The 18,344-nt window shown below is 47.7% G+C and overlaps 2 protein-coding genes across 2 annotated transcripts; both read left to right on the top strand.

Annotated features, from left to right (window-relative positions):
- The first annotated feature begins 483 nt into the window (after positions 1-483).
- Positions 484-7,531, top strand: LOC141469837 (E3 ubiquitin/ISG15 ligase TRIM25-like). The gene is made up of 6 exons (XM_074155579.1): positions 484-1,110; positions 1,750-1,845; positions 2,895-3,128; positions 3,225-3,247; positions 4,299-4,441; positions 6,593-7,531. Exons 1-6 carry the CDS (start codon positions 484-486, stop codon positions 7,237-7,239), a joined length of 1,770 nt encoding a protein of 589 aa, XP_074011680.1. The 3' UTR covers positions 7,240-7,531.
- Positions 7,532-8,795: 1,264 nt separating this feature from the next.
- LOC141470496 (E3 ubiquitin/ISG15 ligase TRIM25-like) lies at positions 8,796-16,395 on the top strand. Its single transcript, XM_074156554.1, has 9 exons — positions 8,796-9,446; positions 11,727-11,822; positions 12,399-12,632; positions 12,759-12,781; positions 13,983-14,119; positions 14,522-14,552; positions 14,788-14,819; positions 15,628-15,666; positions 16,006-16,395. Exons 1-9 carry the CDS (start codon positions 8,826-8,828, stop codon positions 16,074-16,076), a joined length of 1,284 nt encoding a protein of 427 aa, XP_074012655.1. The 5' UTR covers positions 8,796-8,825; the 3' UTR covers positions 16,077-16,395.
- Positions 16,396-18,344: the final 1,949 nt, after the last annotated feature.

Below are 18,344 nucleotides of genomic sequence, written 5' to 3'. Positions count from 1 at the left end.
ACAAGAGAGGTATACAGTATGAATCTGTATGTCCTGATCTGAAACCACGCCAGGCCCCAAGTGTTGATTTTGGTCCAGAAGCGTTAGTTACTCTTTCTCTAGTACTAGTTACTATTTCTCTATAAATGATCAAATAGTGTTGGGGCCGTAGAGAGGACTTGCAGCAGCGGCGGGTTCCCTCGGGTGCTTCGACTACGTGCTACATTTCGTTTTTCTAGTTAATACCAGTCTGACTACAGCAACCTCAGGAAACACCTACCCGAGGGCTGGGGCAGAGAAGAGTTGCAGGGGGCGCAGCCGCTGGGTTCCCCCCGTTTGAGCCGGGCGGGCTCCCCGGGAGCCGGTCCCGCGGCGGCGGCGGCGGAGGTGCCGGAGGGGGGAGCTCCGCCGGGCGGGGGTGGAGGCGGCGGGTCCCCGCCCGGAGCCGCCCCCTCCGCAGCTGGTTTCGTTTCTCTTCCCGGCGGGTCCCCTCCCTTCGGCGCCATGGCCCGGGCGGGCGCGGTGGCCGGGCTGGAGGAGGAGCTGGTGTGTCCCATCTGCCTGGGCATTTACAGCACCCCCGTGTCGCTGGGCTGCGGTCACAGCTTCTGCAGGGGCTGCATCCAGGAGGCCAGAGTCCGGAGGCAGTGCCCGCAGGCCCCCTTCGGCTGCCCGCTCTGCGGTGCCGAGGCCGACCCCGCCGCGGAGCTGCAGCCCAACGTCCAGCTCCGCAGCATCGTGCAGAAGTTCTTGGATGACCAAGGGGAGGAGAAGCGGAAAGGGCAAGGCAAAGAGATGGAGGAAGGTACGGGCCGACAGGACAAGGTGATCCTGTGTGATTTCTGCCTCCAGGAGCCTCAGCCAGCCGTGAAGACCTGCCTGACCTGCGAGGCCTCCCTCTGCCAAGCCCACCTGAGCCAGCACAGCTCAAAGAGTCCCCTGAAAGACCATGTTCTGATGGAGTCCTGTGATGCTCAGGTTTTGGCTGAGATGAGATGCCCCCAGCATAGCAAAGTGCTGGAGTGCTACTGCAAGACAGACTTGGTCTGCATCTGCATGCTGTGCTGTATCACCAGCTCCCACAAGAACCACGAGATCATCACTTTGGAGGAGGCTTTTGCCCAAGGGCAGGTAAGAGGCTGCAGGATAGTGGCCTGGGCACAGATTGCAGTAGGAAAACCACGGGGGGGTCTGTGGCGTGGAGAGCTGCCCACAGCACAGTGATGAAACATCTCCCTAATTTCACATCTGGAGACTCAGGGTGGGGCTAAATCTCTAGCTTGGGATATTGGGCTCTTATTCCTAGTTTTGCCCCAGATTCCCTCCAGCCTTGCCCCTCAGGGTATCAAAGCAAGATGTTACAAACACTTTCTTCCCAAACTGAGGAGATAAACTGGAGGGACCGAGTGCTTGTGGCTACTCTTTTACTCCTTGGTTGCACTTTCAAGCCGGGAGATGAGCCCGAGCTGCATTTATGGGAGGAAAATTAGTGACAGAGCAACGGAAAGGAAGCCGTCGGCACCAAAAATCGCTTTACATGTGGCTATTGTGCATGAAGAGTTTTAAGTTTCAAAATATCTTTCCTGGGTTCGTAATTGTGGTATTTGTTCAGGGATAAAATCTTCCAGTAAGCCTTTATACAATGATTTGTCCTGGGAGCATGCAGTGAACAAACTTTTTGCAGGTCTAGCTTAACCCATTTCCATAAAGTTCCTGATCTTGTGCACATGTTGACCCTATCCTGATATCTCCCCCTGGTTATTTTTATAGAGTGCTTTAGCTAAAATTCTGCAAACAGTGAAAACGGAAAAAACTGCGCTGGACCAAATCATAGCAAACCTGCAGAAACAGGAGGAGGAAGTAAAGGTTGGTTTGTTCCAAGGTCCCATATCACTTCAGGGATGGTAGCATGCTGGTAGCTGATAGGATAAGTCTTGCATTTGTCCTTTCCCGTATCGTGGATTCTGAAGCTTTTTTTAATTCCTGGGTGGTTTCTCAGCTATCTTCTAGGTTTCTTCTTTGTGGGAGGATGATGAACAACTTGCTTATCAGTCTAGGAAATACATTCTTAGTTTCCAAAGGACCTTAGAACTTGGAAGTTGCTGTTAAGACCGTGCCTCCTGATTGGTGGGTGGTGATGGGCCTTTGTTTCCCCAATCATACTTCGTTTGCAGACTCTAAAATATTTATGGAAAAGATATAGACCATGTTGTAGTGATTTTATTCCTCTTTACAACAAGAAATCCCTTTAGGTTAGCCTGTGGTTCTAAGAAGTTGCTCCAAAGTGTCTGGCTTTTGCGCCCAGCATGCAAATGCCTACCTAAAAGCTCTGAAAGTGCAGGGAATTTAGCACAGGTATCCAAATCATGGTTCCCTCTGCTTATGCAGAATTGGCACTTGCCCTCCTTCACCAGTAAAAGTGATGGAACTAGAAGTCCTGGCACTAGGCAAAGGAAGTGTTCCCTTCTGGCCTGAAGACAAAACCGTACCCGTTGGCAGTGTCCTGCCTGGCAGCGCAGCTGCTTCCAGACAGTGAAGGAAGCTTGGTGGAGGCAGGAAGCAGAGGAACTGTTTTTCCTCACCCGTCTTTAAGAGGACCAAATGTATCAGTAGAAAAATACCAGTGCAAAATAAGGAAATAACATGCATAGTGGGAAGTCTTAAGCAAGCATTGGGCAAGAAGCACTACTTCTTCATCTTTCCCTGGTCAGGTGCCAGATGCTGGGGAAGGCCACTTAGGTCACTTGGCCTTTCTGCTGGCAGTGGGACATCTTGGTTTGTTGTCATATGGAGAAGCACTAAGTTAATAGTTACTTCTCTCAGCCCAGAAAAGACCAGGCTCTTTTCTGAGTGAGAGTTAGTGTAGAAAATGTAAGATTCAGTCCCTAACAGCTTTGAAAGTGTTTTCTTATTAGACTAAGGAGAGCCTGAGGAGGAATCAGCTGGAGAGCCTCTTCGAAAACATGCGTCTGCAGCTGAATCACAGAAGAGAAGAGGTCCTGAAAGTTTTCAGTGACAACGAGAAGCAACAGCTTTCTCAAATTCAGGCACACATACAAAAACACAAAGAGAAGAAGGATGCAGCCAGCCGTGATATACAGAAGCTAGAGGCTCTGAGAGATCAGAAAGACCGACTTCTTTTCACCAAGGTACTTAACAGCATCTCCCTTTCCCAGAGATACTCAGCTCTTGGGCTGGCCTTTGCCCACGCTACGTTAATTGTACTTTCAAAATGTCTTTTGCAGGCTTTTGCAGCAATTCCAGCCAGGTAAGCTCTTCCCGCAGTGGTCTGCTGTTGCATTTCATGTTGCTTCAGGTGATTGGTAGTCCAGCAGTGTGGGCTGCTAGCCCAGCCTGCACGCACTGCAGGCCCCCAGCTCCCTGGGCTCACCCAGCCTGCCCCTTGGGCACGCTGACAGCACGCTCTGAGCCTGGCTTCCTCAGAGACCTGGAGAAGCCCCGGAATCTTAACAGAACTCATGTGTGACTCTTTATAGACAACATGGCGTATCTTTCTGTGCCCTCCCCACCCTGAGACCCCTTCTGAGGGCAATTCACACAGAATTGTAAGGGTTGGAAGGGAGAGTTGGGGGGTTGGAGATCATCTAGTCCAACCCCTATAGCTGAATATTTAGGTCCTTGCAGGGCCATGCAAAGGATGGATGAGCTGAGATACCCCGAGTCATCCTCCACTTTGCATTGCCTTCTGCTTGTAAGAAGCAAATGCGGTGGGAGCAGAAACATGTAGTGAAGTTCTGAATCTATAAAGATCATGGCTTTTCTCCTGAGCTATTCCCCAGCACCTGCCCAGTGCTGTTCCTCCACCACAGCCCACGCCTGTGTGCACACAGGCTTCCCCAGCCCTGCGTTTCAGGGGCAGCAGTTGCCCCTTGGCTGTGATAACGCAGCACTTCTCGTTTGCTGTCCCAGCATCCCAGCAGCTGCCCCTGACACCTTCAGCTTCTCCTGCTTCTTCAGCTCCTGCTGCTGTAACCACAAACGTGATGCTTGGGTCTGTCCCAGCAACAGCTGGGGGTGAGGGGGCTCAAACAAGATCTTCAGGGGACAGATATTGTTCCTGGAGTGAACAATATCCTGGAGTGAACAGTTATCCTAACGATGTTGAGGGGATTTGGGGTTCTGGGAAAAAAAAATGGTCAGAGGGGAAGATCCCAGTAAAACTGCAGAGGGAGGGGGGACAGAAGCTGCTTTTTGTATCTCCTGTAGAGGCTGGGTATGGAGCGGGGGATGCAGTTGTTGGCTCAGGGATGGTTTTCTGATGACTTGCTGCTCTTCTGATGTCTTTCTGTGTGTTTTAGGAAAGACATACCGGTTCATAACAAAGCTGATGTACAGCTGCCAAGGCCACCCATTATTTTGGATAAATTAACAACAGACGCTACTCTAAGGCTTTTCTGGCAGTTCCTCTCACACATGCAGTCCGTATTTAATGCACCACCCGGTAAGTGATCATTTCACTACATGACGAGCAAGATGGAGAAGCTAACAAAACGTATTTAAGAAAGGACTGTAATAAGACACCAAGTACCTCTAGAAGAACTGATTACTAACGTTGTATGTATATTTTCGGATATGTGTATGTAAAAGGGTGCTTGTTTTGGGCTTCAGCACTCTGGAATATGCCTGTTAAAATGGGCTCTGGGTAAAGAGGTGTGCATGTCCTAGGAATTTTCTGGGAGGATTAAGAGCAGAGAATAGCAACACGTCTTCTGTCTGTAGCAGCATCACTTTGATTCAAAGCACCAGGAAAGTTGAGAATTCACCACAGCAGTGGCAGGTGGAATTTGTCTTAGGATGTAAATAATCTACTCTTTCTAGGTAAATAATTCTACTCTTTTGTAATATTTTGTAAGATCAGCCTACAGTGCTGGTGCTGTGCACGGTGGGATGCTTGTCCAACTGAACTGAAAAAATTAGGGTTCCCTTGTTACTGCTGTCTTGATGGTGCTTGAGCCCTTACTGAGAGTGAGCCAAAGGGCAAGACCGAGAGACAGCTGGGGTGGGAAGCTCTGTCCAGAGCACGTGTGACGGTGTGTGACGTGCACACCTAATTGGCTACCATCCATACAGCCTTGGGTTCAGTAAGAAGCACACCATGCTCATGGCCACTCCTGAGCTCAGTCTTTACCATCCCTGTAAGCATACTCCAGACCTAATCTGGCTAGAAAGCCTCAGATCCATGTTTTCCTAGTAATCCATGCCAGCTGAGCAACTTGGGTTGTTTGCCCAGGTCACTGCCGCTGTTCCAGTTTCCTGAAGGAGTAACTTCCAGAGCAGAAAATGCCACAATATTGAAATGCATTACCTGCAAGAGAAGGTTTGAATAAAAACATTCTGCAAATTCCTGAGCGTAGAATGAACTTCTTGTGACTGGCCATGCTGGGAAGTTTTGAGAGTTCTAGAAAATATCTTCAAATGATCCTGAGCAAATAAGCTTTTATAAAATGGTTGTGCTACTGTTCACACATTTCTTGTACATGGAAGTTAATCTCGGAGGTTTTTAAAAATGCCTAATGAAGCTCTGCAGGATAACGATGGAAAACTAAAATCTAAGAATTTGTCGTGGTTTTGTCCGAATTTACCAAAACCAGACTGACAGATGGCCCTTCCCCCCCGCTTCCCCTCCCCCTCAAAAGAGGAGAGAGGAGAGAAAGAGATAAGGAGATTTAGAAGTTTAGAATGAGCTAAACTACTTTAATTAATTAATATTAAAACAAAACAAACAAAAAAAGAAAATAATGAAATAGATACAACAATATATACAAAACCGTATCAAGCTCCCAGGATGACAGTCACGTCACCAGCAGGCACTGGGGAAGTCCCAGACTGGACTCAGCGACGGATGGGAACTGGATTCCAGCTCTGGAGTCAGGAACACACGGATCGGGATCAAAGGCAAATGAACAGAGTCCTCTCTGGACATCGGCCATTGCAGGAAGGAAGGGCTGACCCTTTGATCCCTCAGCTTTTATACTGATCATGGGGCAGATGGGATGGAATACCCCAGTTGGTCAGGTTTGGGTCACCTGTCCTGTCCACTCCTCCCCACCGATGTGACCCCTCTACGTTTTTTCCGTTTCCGACCCTCTAAGGGGGCAAATAACGAAATTGGCTGACCTTGGTTGCTATAGCAATAAGTATAAGCAAGGCCTCCCTGCATACCATTCCTTGGCATGGAGCACAAACATTGGTCTTATCATTCTGAGAACGAGCAGTTTTCTCCACGATATGCCGTTAATTTCAGAGAGTTAGAGGAGGCCTAGCTAATATGTAGAATTACAGAACAAAATTGGTTGAGTTTTACTTCAAACTGGGACAGAATTGCTGTAGTTGGAAACAAAAAGCAAAAAGACACTTTAAGATTGCCAAAGAACAGCATTTCTTGAAATGTGATATCAATCCCCTGTAGAATTACATAGGAGCAGCTAAGAGAGGTGCAGGTGTTTCAGTTAACATATGCTTTTAATGACTTGGGTGGGTTGGACTTGGATAGGATGACTTGGATTGGGAAATCTAGCTTTCAGCAATGGGAATGTATGCAAATCTGCACAATTACCTGTTAATCATAATGTGCTTTTTTTTCTTTCTATAGTTCATGAACATCTGACTCTTCCAGTGCGTGGATTTCATCAGAGTAGCAATGTAGTCTCTGCATCCCCACACAGTTCTTCCCAACGCTTGCAGAGTTGCACTCCAACCCCAGGCATAACTTTCAGTAGGGGCCAACAAACGTTTCCAAACATCAGTGCCCCCCAACACAGGCAGGGTGGATTTTCATCCGAGTCATCATTGTTTCAAAGCATCAATGTCATCCAACCCACGCAGGGTGTATTTTCAATCAGGTCACAAGCGTTTGGCACCAGTGCCACCCAACACAGGGAGAGTGACCAGAGCTTCTCAGAGGGCTGTCACTTCTGGGAGGTGGACTGCAGCAACGCAAGGCACTGGGAGCTCGGAATCATTCATGGCAATGTTAAGTGCTACCTGGAAAAGTCTCATGATTACCTCCATGTGTTCCTTGGTCAAACAGAGATGACAAAAAAGCAGTCTCCTGCAGTCCTCGCAGTGGTCAGGGTAGAGCTAGACTGTGGAAGAAATACACTGTCATTTTATAACGCATCTGTCAAGGAAGGAGATGCTGCTGAGAGCCTCAGGCTTATTGAGAGAGTAAGCATCCCTTCGAAGTATCCTGTCCATGCTACCTTTGGTACGTTTGATGGCTCTTTGAAACTCCTGTAGTGATGTGGGGACAAGGGCCTGGAAATACAAAACAGCACCAGGTATTGGGACTGCTACTGCGTGGAGGCTGTGCTCAGTTGGCATATTAGAAACTGGTTTTGGGCTGCTGTGATGGCTCATCAGTGTGAGGGCAACGCCCTGTGGGTTATATCACAGTGCCCTGCCACTAACTGCAAGAGCTCCTATCTTATTTGTTCTGTTAATCACCACAGAGATACCATTGAGTTGCACTTTTTGCTTGGCTGTATCAAATGTTGTGTTGGTTGCATGTTATTAAAATAATATAGATTGCAAAGCTCAGTGGCAACTTAGTTTATAAAAAAGCTGACAGCACATTAACTGCTAGAGAGCCAAGCAGCAGCAATGCTGGCCTTTGCTCTAATGCCTCAGTTTGTCCCTCTGTCCGTCCTGCACAACCGAAGCCGCCTGTTGCAGAAGTGAAGCTGGCCGGGGAGGTGGGTAGAGACTAGGCGGTAAGACCCCTGGTTTCCCTTGCTCTCTGCTGCTGTGGTCCCCTGTGAGCTCTCTGGTACATCACCTACCGACTTCCTGCTTCGTTTTTAATTTTCTCCCCACCTGTGCAAAAATCTCACAGCAAAGGGAGTAATAAAGAGCAAAACTCCTGTGCTTTTAGTCTCTGCTGTAATGGGGCCTGGATTAATTTGTTCTTATGATTGTCCAAACACCTTGGAGAGGAAGAGGTGGTGTTCCTGCCTGCTGCCTGTGGTTCTGCTGCCTTTAGACAGAGCCAGGGTATTTGCACAAAGCAGCCCAGGCAGGAGCTTTTGTCCCAGCAGGGGCAGTGAAGGACCTTGAGGGACGGTACAGTTTGCCGTATGCTAAAAGAAATCTTTATGCAGTCTTAGAAGAAATAGGCTGTGTTTTACATTTTATACACCAAAATGATACGGAAAACCATGCAGGTAGAGGTGGGTCTCCTAACTGCACCTGCAGCAGCTGCTGCTCTGCCTGGTCTCAGGGGACAAAGTGAGGTAAGCAAGGCTGGAGACATGGCACAGGGATATTCCTATCCTAGACTGCCTTTCCGGGAGCCTTTCCCAGCCCCCATTTTCCTGTCAGCTGGCTGCAGGTAGGAGACCAGCCTCAACACGTCCCAGTAAAACTTTCCCCTGGGTTCCCCCTGTTTTACCTTCAGGGGAGCATCTGTAAGTGACGTGGAGAAGAACCAAAGCAGAGGGAATTCCTGGCTTGTCCCAGCCAGGCTGATACTCTTCTCATCCAGGGTTTATCTTTAATTTGCTGCCCTGGCATGGGATAGTGGATTTTTTCCAGGAGGGCAGAGAGCTCTAGGAGAATTATCCCTCTCGTTCCCTCCCCAGCACCCCCTGTTCCCACCAGGCTCACACATGGAGCGATGCTGCCCGAGACAGAGGGCAAACATCTGAAAATGGCTGCCACGGCCCACAAGAGCTGTTTGCAGGGCTCAGGGGGAGAGTGTCCCTGCCGGCCTGTCACGGGGCGGAGAGGAAGGACTCCCAGCCTCTGGGCTGGATCTCCAGCCAGGGCACGATGCCAAGGGCCCTCCTTTCAGTTTCGCTTCTGGTAAACACGCCATTTCTGCAGCCATGGCAAAAGCTGAGGAAGGATCTGGAGTGTGTGCCAGCCTGGAGGATGAACTCAGCTGTCCCATCTGCCTGTGTCTGTACGAGAACCCCGTGTCGCTCAGCTGTGGTCACAGCTTCTGCAAGCAGTGCATCCAGAAGGCGCTGGGTACCCAGCAGCAATCCAAGGCCCCTTACTCCTGCCCCATGTGCAAGCTCCAGCTGGGGCCCATCCTGGAGCTGCAGAAGAATTTCCAGCTGTGCAGCATCGTGGAGGCATTCCTGGCCACCTCTTCCCAAGGACAAGAGGGCAAGGACGCTGCAGAAGAGGAGAAGGAGGTGGTTCCCTGTGACTTCTGCCTGGATTGGTGCCAGCCAGCGGTGAAAACCTGCCTGATCTGCGACGCATCTTTGTGCCAGGCCCATCTGAACAAGCACAACGCCAAGGCTTCCCAGCGGGACCACATCCTGGTGGAGGTGGGCGCAGGCGGTGCGGCGGAGGAGAGGAGGTGCCTGGAGCACGGCCGGCTGCTGGAGTGCTACTGCCAGGACGAGGGGGAGTACATCTGTGTCCTCTGCTGCATCGCAGGGCGCCACAAGGGCCACGGCATCGTCACCCTGAAGGAGGCACACGACAAACAGCTGGTAAGGGCTCCTCTCCCCTCCCCACGGCCCCTGCAGGGTTTGCCCCAAACTCCTTCCTGACCTGGAGGAAGCCACAGTAAGGTTTTCAGTAGGGAATCATAGAATGGTTTGGGTTGGAAGGGACCTTAAAGATCATCTAGTTCCAACCCCCCTCCCACTAGACCAGGTTGCTCAAAGCCCCATCTAGCCTGACCTTGAACACCTCCAGGGATGGGGCATCCACAACTTCCCTGGCCAACCTGTTCCAGTGCCTCACCACCCTCATCGTGAAAAATTTCTTCTAATATCTAATCTAAATCTCCCCTCTTTCAGTTTAGAACCAATATCCCTCGTCCTGTCACTACACTCCCTGATAAAGAGTCCCTGCCCATGTCTCCTGTAGCCCCCTTTAGGCACTGGAAGGGGCTGTAAGGTCTCCCCGGAGCCTTCTATTCTCCAACCTGAACAACCCCAGCAATCTCTCAGCCTGTCATGGGGATGGGGGGGCGAGGGCAGGTGGGCAGCAGCTCGGGGGATTTCATGTCCACCCCAGAGGGGACTTGTGTGCTGTGCTGGAATTTGCTTTTCCTTTCCTCCTTGGTGTTGTCAAAGCGGCCTGGCAGGCTAAGCAGAGGGAGGAGAGCAGGGAGAGGTGTTTGGGGCTGAGCGGGTCGATCCTGCGGTGCATGTTGCCATGCGGAGGAGTGAGCCCACACCACCATCCTGCGTGCCCATGGCCCTCGTGTGCAGCCCTGGGCAACTGCAACTGCAAACTGCCGCTCACCAGGGTGCTCCTGGCTGGGATTAAGAAGTATTCCTGCAGAGATTAAGAAGCCACTTCCTCCTCAGGGAAGCCACCACTGCTGAATTTTGGGTTGAGAAACAGGTTTTCACACTGGAGGCCCTTCCCTCCGGTTCCCTCCTCCCTCTGCCCTGAGGATTGCCCAGCCATCCAGCCATTGTCCCTGCTGGCACAGAGACCCTGCCTTTGAGTCCAGCTGTTGTCCTTGAAATGCTGCAGAACCAGTTGAGACTGAGGGGGTAAAATGCATTTGCTATGCTGAGTCACTGCCTTGCATTTGAAATTTCTGGGCTCGATTTAGAGCCCAAGCAGAACACCCTGCAGCAACCCAGTGCGTGGGCAGGGAACGCCTGGCTGGCTCTGGACCTCAGGACAGGAAGCGTCCTTTCCAGTTGTATGTATCACAAATTAACTTTCTCCCCCAAGTTGCCTATACAAAATTCAAGGCTGCCAGACAGAAGTGAGCTGTGTAGGATAATAGCCATTTCCTTCATCCCTGGAGCTGGTGAAGGAGCAACACTGCCCTGTCTGGGGAAGCCACCTCCATGGGTAAGCTGAGATCTCAGCTGCATGTTCCTCCTGGGTTTTGTTTTTGCCTTTTTTTTTTTTTTTAAAAACTCCCCCAGATAGCCAGGGAAATCAGGACTGCAGCTCTTCGGGAGAAATTATTAAAAAGTTTTGGTGCAAGGAACCTTGGTCAGATTTTATTATTTGTCTTGTAATTTTTCAAAAATTAAAACTTTTCAGCTGTGACAAGTATCTCATGGAAAACCTAAGCTTTCTGGCATCATTTTTATTAAAGAAACGGGAATCCAGCAGCTGTGTCTGTCGTGGCCATTCATGGGTGCTCGAGGTGTGAAAACACTGCTGGAGGCAGCCAGGAGCAACCAGAACCATTCAGAGACTGTCTAGTCCCTGAAGGATGAGGTTTAATGTCCCCTCTGAAATGTGTTATCATGTGGTATAACAGCACTCAATGAGTGTGGTATGTGTTAAAATAAACAGCTGGGTGAGTAAGTACCGCTATTTCACTGATCTTCAGAAAAGATGGTTGCTTATTACCTTATCCTCAGATCCCACAGCTGCTGACATATGGGAAAACTAAGGATTTGGATCACATTAGGCACATGTGAAGATTCTGGCAGGAACAGAGCTTTAACGGATAAAGTGAGATTTATTCATTTAAAGTGAAATTTACTTATTCAAAGGGAAAGTTGTTTATTAACCTACCACATACAAAGTTACACATATATAAAAATAGGACATTGACTCAACTCAGATTTCAAGATGGTATCAGTTTTCCATTATGCCCTATCTTTATGAGGAGGCAAGTGAACACAGTTCATTATACGAGGCAGGTGAAAGCAGGTCACTGGTGAAAGCAGGCAGGTAGAAGGAGCCCATGCCATTTCACCAGCTCCACAAACTGCCAGTCTGGTTTAAAGCTCCCCGTGCTGCTTCCCTGCTATGAAATTCAATGTTGTCTTTCCATCTGCTAGGGTGAGCTCTCAGACACTGTGACGTGGCTGCAGGAACATAAAAGCGCTTTGGCTATCGCCCTAGAAGAGCTTCAGAAAAGTGAGAATCAGCTCAAGGTTGGTACCCAGATCATCGCTCATTCAGAGCAGCTTTCCTCCACAGTTTTCCAGAAATAAATGATGGCAATTGTACTGTTAGAAGGAGATGAATAGAAAGAGCTGTAGTCCAAAGTAGGGAACACACTGGTGGAAGAAACTGCCAGAAGCCAAGCTTTCTCACAGCCTCCCAGCATAGCTCCGTAGGAGAAACTAGCTGGGAGACTCCACCGTTTATTGTGTCTGCACAGACCAGGTTGCAGGACTGCCATACCACAGATTGTACATGTCATTATGTATTTTTAACGTTTTCTATCTGTTACATGAGAAAAACAAATTGAGTCTACATGTGGGATTTTCAGTGTGTACTGATACAGTTCTCACATTGCTAGCTGAATTTTATCTGATTCTGTTACTGTATCAGGATTAATTTTCATAACCCTCTGTTTAATCAGATATTCTAAGCAAATGCTTATTGTCCACTTCCTTCTAAAGCCAGTGCAAAGGATAGATACAATCCTAACGAATAAACAGAGACACTAAGCTGAAGTGTTGAGTTCCTGAGCTAGTGCATAATTTTCTTATCTGTTCATTTAGACCAACACAAAAGCTGTGACTTCTCAGGTGCAAAAGCTGTTTGAAGAGATGAAGACAGAGCTGATTCAGAAAGAGAACAAGATCCTGAGTGACATTCAATCCAATGAGAAAAAACAACTGGCAGACATTACCAAAGTGAAGCAGGAAATGGAACAGAGGAGAGATGAGGCTGTGCAGCATCTTCAGTCTTTGCAGACAATGAGAGAGCAACCAGATATTTTCCTCTTCCTCAAAGTAAGCAGCAGAATTCTGCTTTTCTTCATGAATATGCCTGTTTCTCAGCCAGCTGCCCCTTCTGGAAATCACTAACATTTTTTTTTCTCTTTTTTTGTTTTATTTTTTTGGCAATCCTATTTGTAGGAATTTAAACTCGCCAGGGACAGGTATGTTCCAGCTGAAAACATTTGTTTTCCTCTTTGAAAAAATATGGTGTTGGTAAATGGGATCAAACCCCACTGGCTGTGCCCCTCTGTCCCAGCACCCTATACTGCAAAGCTGCTCCCTGTTCCAGCCGAGCCAGGGGGCACCACGTCCACACAGTTAAGGATGGAGAGATAGCTGCCTACTCTTCCAGATCCCTTTAAGTTTCAGTTTCCTTGGCAGCTTCACAGTTGCTGGATCCTAGTGAAAACCACTGGCTTTTATTACCAGAAAAACATTTTTGTCAGAGATGAAGCCCATAGGGTTCAGTTTACAGCTAACACTCTCTTGGATGCGTACTGGTGATACTCCTGCACCAGTGTAAGTCCCAGTGAAGAAGTCCCAGTGAAGAGCCTCTGGCTGCAGAGGTAACTGGCTCATTTCCCAGTGATTTTTGCTTCTTCTTGTGGACAAGCTCAATAGCTAGACAGATTTATTATCCCTTCTCTTGCAAGCGATATGTTTAATTTATAACTTATCACTTCCTAATTGACACCTGGGTGTCCGCTGTAATTTAACGGTGCAAAACCACCAGTAAGTTACAGATCCACAAGAGATTTTGCTGCAGCACCAAACTCCCCGGGCACATGAAGGGCTAGCTCAAACATCTAGCTGGATTTTAAGATGTCATCTCTGCAACTTGTACAAATTAAAGCTGAGTTTGTACTTGGATTGTAAGGATAACTTTGAATCGCTGTGTACCTAGGGGCTGTGCTGGCAGCAGCAGCACAGTCCGTTACTCACAGCTGTGCCGCAAGTCAAACTCTAGCCTGTGGGATCAAAGTCATTTTCCAGAAGCCTGGACACCATTTAATATGTTTGGCATTTTCTTTCTATCACAACGCCGGTTGTGCTAGAACAGTAAGAGCCTGCCTTAGGACAAAGCACTATTCGCACAAGGGTATTACCAAAATGCCTCTCCCTTTCTCATTTTCAGCATTTGAAAGTTACCATTCAGGTTTGGTAAGCCATGGCATTGCCAAATAAATAGCAATGTATAACAATTCCAATTCCCTTAACCTTACCAGAGAGCTGTTTACCTCTGTTTACCTCTTCATGTTGCTAAAGAACCCTGCTCTTCATAGAGCCCTTCCTAAGGAAGGATTTTGTTAACTTTCTAATACTGAATGGTTTTCCTTGGTGAAATGACTGCCTCCACCCTAGGATTGCAAGTCAAAATTTCAGCGTCAGCAAGGTGAACGTGGTGGGAGTGCTGCTGGATCAGGCCTGGATTGACCACTACCAATACCTGATGTGGAAATTCATGGGTCGCCTGGCCTCGCTGCAGAAAGACGTGCAGAGTGAGTGACCTGCCCTGACCCTGGTGCCACTGGCCCCGGGCGGAAAACAGTGAGCCATGGGGTTCAGAGCTCCGGGCTGATGAGGATTTGGATGGGATCTTGGGGGTGCTGGAGAGGGGAGGGCAAAGTGGGCAGAAAGACTATTTTCTAGGATAACAAGGAAGAGGTCTGCTCCTAACCACCGTAAGGCCAGCTTCTCCTCTCTCTGACGTGGTCTCCTGCTCCCACCTACCTCCTGAGTCTTTGGGTGCTCAATCATGCTTTCAAGAAACGTCCTCTTTATTTGCCCACCCTCATTCCCACCTAGTTTGTCCCCGACCATGAGATCCAGAGGCACAGTACCAATTCCCTAACTTGAATGCTTTGCCAGCTTTGTAAAACATTCTTCTCCATCTTTCTTAGGTGCACTCACCAATCAAATTATATGGAACAGGTAAATCCTTTTCTTTACTTAGAAAATGTTCCCTGCAAATTTCTCCAACAGCTGTTCATGTAAGGACCATGTATCCTGAGTTCCTCTGCTTTGGTCTCAAGGAGAGCCAAGCAGAGTCTAGAAGGTGGTCCTTCATCTCAAAAGAGGGGGTCAGATCTATGTCTCTTATTTCGTTATTAACAAGATGTGATTTGTGTTTTACAAGGCACTAACATTCATTGCTGTTTCTTTACAGTGGGGCTTCGGATACTGCTACCTCTTCAAACTGTAAGTGTTCAAAAATACTAGTTATTCCTCAGGAATCTGGCCTGGGGCTGTGAGTCTGGCAGAGAAAATCTCTCACCTAAAAATGTGAACAGTGTTTCGTTGCATCCATCTCCTCTCCTTGCCAGAGGTGAGACCAGCAGGAATGCAGCCTTAGGGCACTAAATCTGCAGTGGGCAGAAATCGCTGGGAACTCACCAGGGCAATCATTAATCTTCAGCCTGAGGGAGGGACTGGGTTTCCTCCAGTTCTCAGTAAAAGTCTGAGCCTGCTCCGAGGAGAGACCATGCAGGGTTCCCACCAACTGAGCAGGAGCTGGAGCAAGCCCAGTGCCTGAAAGGATTCCCAGACAAGTCCAGATGCTGCAGGAGATACTAAATCTCTAAACAGTATTTCTCTTCATACAGCACTAGTCCAATGCTCAAATAGATTTCTGCTGGGTACAAGCAGAAAGCTTTCTACAAGCTTTTTTGAAGAAAAATTATTTAGAAGTTATTTGAAAGGTTTTTTATATCTTTAAATTGCTGCAACTAAAGTTCAGTTTGCAAACAAGTTCTTAATACATAACTTCAAAATAAAATCCTACTTTCTTCACCACTTTTTAATTTTTGGAGGGGAAAAATACTGTCTTCTGACAAGCATTTCTTGGGGACAGGTTAATGGTGAAATTTTACTTTGGAAAATATGTGTTTGAGAACAGCTGTTCAATGGGGGGGGGTGAGGACAACGTACTCTTGCCCTAAATGCAAACATACTTGTTTTGCCAGACATGTTTGAAAATCTTATTTTCTTTTTTCAATAATTCATGTAGCTGATAATGGAGGGAGAGCACAAGAGGCACGTGGTGCAGGTAAGCAATTAAATGGAGTTTTAATTACACGGCGCAGCTTAACAATGCAGTTGTTTTCATTTAATGTAATGCCAGCCTCAAATCTAGAGGTATATTTTTAAATCAGTGTACGTGGCCATTTATTTGTCTTGTGAGCTGTCTTCTACAGACATATTAATGTCTGTGTTCTATACAGAACCAGACAGTTACTCAAAACAGGGGAGAGAAAAGAAATATTTTTTCTGATGCAATGCAAAGCTGTACTTGGAAGCAACTTGTCACAATGTTATTAGCATAGCAATAAACTATTACTTTATTATTACAGTGAGTGAAGCTTTTCCATCTTGTGTATTCCTACAGCACGAAAACTACCGAAAGGATCAAGTGACAAACATGAACACAGAGTATGGTCCTTATATGCTCAGAAATAAGGGAGAGATGAGAAGTCAGAACCGAGATGCAAAGAAAAGGTTGAATATTGTCAAAAATGTCCCCTACTAATGGACACCTGCTAAGTGTCTTGACCTCCCCTGCATACCTGCTGTTAAAAGCAATTCTGTAGCATGTGCAAATTCAGAAAGGAAGGGCTAAGAATTAACATGAACATAAGAATATCTCCAAGTGCTGCTGGCTTCCAAACTGTGGACTATATCATCTCATGGTACTAATGATACTTGTGTACTATTAATTGTGGTGACCATGTTGTCATTATGTGTTTGGATAATGAAATAAATGGCTATAGATACAGATAAGCAAGGCTGTCTGATTTCATACCACCACCAGGAATTAATTGTTGAGAGCATTGTTTGTGGATGGCTGCAGTAGAAAGCTGTTCAGGACCATGCCACAGATTTGGATTATCATATTAACACAAGTAATTTTTGTAGCAAAGAATTAATAATTATCTTTGTACGAAACCAGCTTAGTCATCATCTAAGCCCCATTTTTAACACTTCTCCTAGAGAGCACTCTAAGAGCCACGCAAAATGCCATGGTCAGCAGCGTACAAAGATGCTTTACTGGCCACATCTCCATGTGTAGAGATGTTCTTCTCTGATCAAACACAGTGTGCTTTCCAGATGTAGCCCTTATTGCACGTCAGCTCTGCAAAGGGATGTCATGGACACTGTCAGGCAGACAGGCTCACTCTGTTGCTGTAAGTGGCTCTCTGCCTAGCTGCAGTTCAGATCCAACACGTAGGTTCACAACCTGGTTGTTTCTTCTCAAAATGATAACAATATTCTACTGCAAACCAGGGTTGCCAACATAAACATTTTTGAGAAGTAAAGGCTAAAGTTCTGGGTGCTTCTAAATAAATTAGGATTTATGGCTACAATTCTGTTCTGTCACTTGTGATAATCAGGGATTAAAACCAATAAACTCAGCAAAATCCATCTCAGATTTAGAGTAACATCTCCCTTCATGGTTTAAACGGACTCGCCAAGCTGTAATGGATCCACAGCTCTTGGTCTGCTGCACACATCAATTGTCAGCATATCAGAAAGTGCGTGCCCAAATTTTGGGAGCTCAGCAGTAGCTCAAGGTGACTTTGCAAATATTCCCTACTGCCGGAAGCTAGTGAGACACAGAGGACAGCTGCTCTCAACCATTCAAATGAGGCAAAAGAAATGAGCCTGTCCTTCGGCACTTTTATTACCTGGGCTTCTCTCTGGCTGCCAGGTAGTTATTGCTTTCACCCCGGGCGAAGGAGCCGTGACCAGCCAAAGCAGTTCAGTGCTGCTGCTGCAGGCAGCAAGTTACTGCACTGCTGCAAATCTCAGAGGGCAAGAGGTTTCCTCAAGCACAGTATTTTAAGTTCCCCCCATCTCACAGCGCATCCTATGTCGACTACACTTAGGAAACATCAGCACCTCTGCAGTCCCTTCTGAAATTCCGTTCAGCATTTTCTCAGCGAAATCTGCCTTACAAAGGTGTATTCCTGTGTCTCCAGCCACAGACTGCCACGGGAGAACCGGGGCACCGCTCCCCCCCTCGCCAGCAGAGGGAAAGGGCACCCAGCAGCAGGGTGCTGGGCAACTCCTGCATCCAGCATGTTTCTGCACATACAGCTACCCCCCCTGCCTGCAAGCAATTGTAATTTTTTAGCACCATTTCTGATGGTCTTGGAGAAGCCATGATATCTTATTTCCATGGGGAGGATGAGGTACTGACTTTACTTTTCCTCCAAGACCAGCCATCGGCTCCCTGAGTCTCTGAGCCCCTGGCAGAAATGTCTGTGACCCGTTTAGAGAAGGGTCCTCTCAGAAACTTTGACCACAGATGACCATCCAGTTCTCACAAATGGAACCACATTCACGAGAGGCTTTCAGAAGGGCTGGGAGCAGTCGAGAGGCGAGTATGTCTGCAGCAGGCTGGGTAAAAGCCGTTCATGCTTCAGGAAGGAAGTCTGAGAAACTGGTCTCTGGAGATTTGATCTCATAAAGAGGATGGGGCAATCTGGAGACCGGGAGGCATCGGGTTTGGCAGGCAGAGTTGAGTGGGCTGGGCAGATGGCACTGGCTAGGATTTGTGTGTCACCAAGCACCAGCTCACCTGTCCTTGGCAGGAGATCCTGGAGTGTGAGCAGCCCAGAGGCATGTTTCTCCAAGGCCAAAGGTTCCCTTAGCACAGAAACACATTAACCATAAAACTCAATATATGCTGAGAAGAGGAAAGCAGTTGAAAGTTAAGTGATTTAC

The sequence above is a fragment of the Numenius arquata genome, chromosome 11 (assembly GCF_964106895.1).
Source record: "Numenius arquata chromosome 11, bNumArq3.hap1.1, whole genome shotgun sequence".
Taxonomy (NCBI): Eukaryota; Metazoa; Chordata; class Aves; order Charadriiformes; family Scolopacidae; genus Numenius; species Numenius arquata.
This window is presented reverse-complemented; position numbering and strand designations above follow the sequence as displayed.